The 3,169-nt window shown below is 37.0% G+C and overlaps 1 protein-coding gene across 1 annotated transcript; it reads left to right on the top strand.

Moving 5' to 3' along the window:
• Positions 1-278: 278 nt before the first annotated feature.
• Positions 279-737, top strand: LOC112907836 (fatty acid-binding protein, adipocyte-like). Its single transcript, XM_025983155.2, has one exon. It carries the CDS (start codon positions 279-281, stop codon positions 543-545), a length of 267 nt encoding a protein of 88 aa, XP_025838940.1. The 3' UTR covers positions 546-737.
• Positions 738-3,169: the final 2,432 nt, after the last annotated feature.

The following is a 3,169-nucleotide window of genomic DNA, read 5'->3' on the forward strand; positions in this document are numbered from 1 at the left end:
CAAAGCTGAAAGATTGCTCACCTCCTTTTCTCTGCACATCACCCTCCCTTGCCAAATAAATTGGCTACAAAGTGGCCTGTGAATAACTGTTTGGCAGAAAGGCAAGGTCCCTTCTTTATGGGCTGCTTACTGTTAAATAATTTATAATAGCCATTCTCATAACACCTTAGAGACCACAACAGCTTTTTTCTCATCTTGAAGATAATCCTAAAAGCTAAAAAAATGTGATGCTTTTGTGGGTACCTGGAAACAGCTCCAGTAAAAACTTTGATGATTACATGAAAGAAGTGGGAGTGGGCTTCACCACCAGGAAAGTGGCTGGCATGGCCAAACCCAACATGATCATCAGTGTAAACGGGGATGTGATCACCATTAAATCAGAAAGCACCTTTAAAAATACCAAGATTTCCTTCAAACTGGGCCAGGAATTTGATGAAGTCACTGCGGATGACAGAAAAGTCAAGAGCATCATAACCTTAGATGGAGGTGTCCTGGTACAGGTGCAGAAGTGGGACGGAAAATCAACTACCATAAAGAGAAAATGAGTGGATGATAAACTGGTGGTGGAATGTATCATGAAAGGCGTCACTTCTACCAGAATTTATGAGAGAGCATAATCCAAGGGACATCGAGCTGAAGTTTGCATTGAACTCTACAACATTCTGTTGGATGTATTGTCCAAACATGTATTGTTATTTTCTACTAATTAGCAAGCAACCAATTTCCCCCAAATGATCTTATTCAACATGGATGTTTGTTAAATAAAACCTTTTAGATATAAAAAATAATAATAATAGCCATTCTCTAAATAGAAAGAATTTCACCCAAGCCATTTTTACCTCACACCTGGGCAAAACCTATGGACAAATATTCTTTATGAACATAGATGTAAAAATCCTCAACAAAATTCAGAATAGGTAAATCCACGGAGGCAGAAAGTGATTAGCAATTGCCAAGGGCTAGGAAGAGGGGAGAATGTGGAGTGTTTAATGTGTATGGGGCTTCCTCCTGGGGTGATGAAAATGTTCTGGAACTACATAGCAGTGATGATTGCACAACAGTATGAATGTACTAAATGCTACTGAGTTGGACACTTTGAAATGGTTGAAATGGTGACTTTTATGTTATGTTTATTTTACCACAATAATAAAAAAATCTTCAACAAAATACAGTTGACCCTTGAATAATGCAGGGGTTAGGGGCACCAATCCCCCCATGCAGTCAAAAATCCATATGCAACTTTTGATTCCCCAAAAACTTAACTACTAATAGCCTACTATTGACTGAAAGCCTCAACAATAACAAACACTTAATTAACACATATTTTGTATAGGTATTCTATGCTATATTCTTACAATCACATAAGCTACAGAAAAGAAAATGTTATCAAGAAACTCATGAGAAAGGGTTGCCTGGGTGGCTCAGTCAGTTCAGTGCCCAATTCTTGGTTTTAGCTCAGGTCATGATCTCAGGGTCATGGGATGGAGCCCCATGTCAGGCTCTGCACTGGGCACCGAGCCTGCTTGGGATTCTCTTTCCCCCTTCCCTCTGCCCCTTCCCCACCCTCTCTCTTGAAAGAAAGAAAGAAAGAAAGAAAGAAAGAAAGAAAGAAAGAAAGAAAGAAAGAAAGAAGAATGAGAGAAAATACATTACACTACTGTACTGTGCTTATTGGAAAAGATCTACATGTTAGCAGACCTATGAATTTCAGGCCCATGTCACTCAAGGGTCAACTGTACCCCAAAATTGAAGTCAACAACATATACAAAGGATTATATACAATGACCAAGTGGGATTTTTTTCCTAGGAATGCAAGGTTGGTTCAACATATGAAAATCAATCCCTGTAATATGCTGTAGTAATAATAGAACAAAGGATAAAAACCACATGTTCAACTCAATAGATGCAGGACAAGTGTTTTACAAAATCCAGTACCTTTTCATGATAAAAACACTCAACAAACTAGGAATAGAAAGTTACTTCCTCAGTCTGATGAAGGGCATCTATGAAAAACACAGCAAACCTAAAATTTAATGGTATAAGACTGAAAGCTTTGGGGCACCTGAGTGGCTCAATTGGTTAAACATCTGCCTTTGGCTCAGGTCATGATCCTGGGATCCTGGGATGGAGTTGCCTGTTGGGCTCCCTACCCAGCAAGGAGTCTACTTGTCTGTCTCCCTCTGCGCCTCCCTCCCCTCATGCACTCTCTCTCTCTCTCTTGCCCTCTCTCTCTCTCTCTCATATAAATAAAATCTTTTTTAAAAAAAATACTGAAAGCTCTTTCCCTAGGATCAGGAATAAGACAAAGATTTCTACTCTCACCACTTCTATTCAACATTGTACCAGAGGTTCTAACTAGGTCAATTAGACAAGAGAAAGAAATAAAAGGTACCCATTTGGGTAAGAAAGAAGTAAAAATATCCCTATTCATAGATTATATTATCTTATATGTAGAAAATTCTAAAGAATCTACCCAAATAACCTATTAGAGCTAGTAATCATGCTCAGCAAGGCTGTAGGATACAAGGTTTATGAGAGAGAGAGAGAGAGAGAGAGAGAGAGAGAGAAACCAAGAAACAGACCCTTAACTATAGAGAACAAACTGATGGCTACCATGGGAAGGTGGGTGGGGAGTTAGATTAAATAGATGATGACGATTAAGGAGTGAACTTGTCATGATGAGCACTGGATGATGTAGGGAAGTGCTGAATCACTATGGTGTACACCTGAAACTAACAAAACAATGTATGTTAACTATACTAGAATTTAAAATAAAACTTTTAAATAAAATAAAATAAAAATAAAAATAAAATAAAACTTTTAAAACCAATTGTATTATTATACACAAACCACGGACAACCTGAAAATCAAATTAAGAAAACAAGTAAAAAAAAAAGTCCATTTATAATAAAGTAAAAAAATAATTAGGGATAAATTTAACAAAAGAAGTGCAAGGTTTGTACCTGAAAATTATAAAACATTATTGAGCAAAATAAAAGAAGATTGAAGTAAATGGAAAGACATTCTTTGTTGATGGATTAGAAAATGTAATATTGTTATGATGGCAGTACTCCCCAAATCAATTATTTTGAATTAAACAGATGCAATGCAATCCCTTACAAAATCCCAGTGAGCTTTTCTTGCAGAAATTGACATGCTGATCCTAAAA

The sequence above is a fragment of the Vulpes vulpes genome, chromosome X (genome assembly GCF_048418805.1).
Source record: "Vulpes vulpes isolate BD-2025 chromosome X, VulVul3, whole genome shotgun sequence".
Lineage (NCBI taxonomy): Eukaryota > Metazoa > Chordata > Mammalia > Carnivora > Canidae > Vulpes > Vulpes vulpes.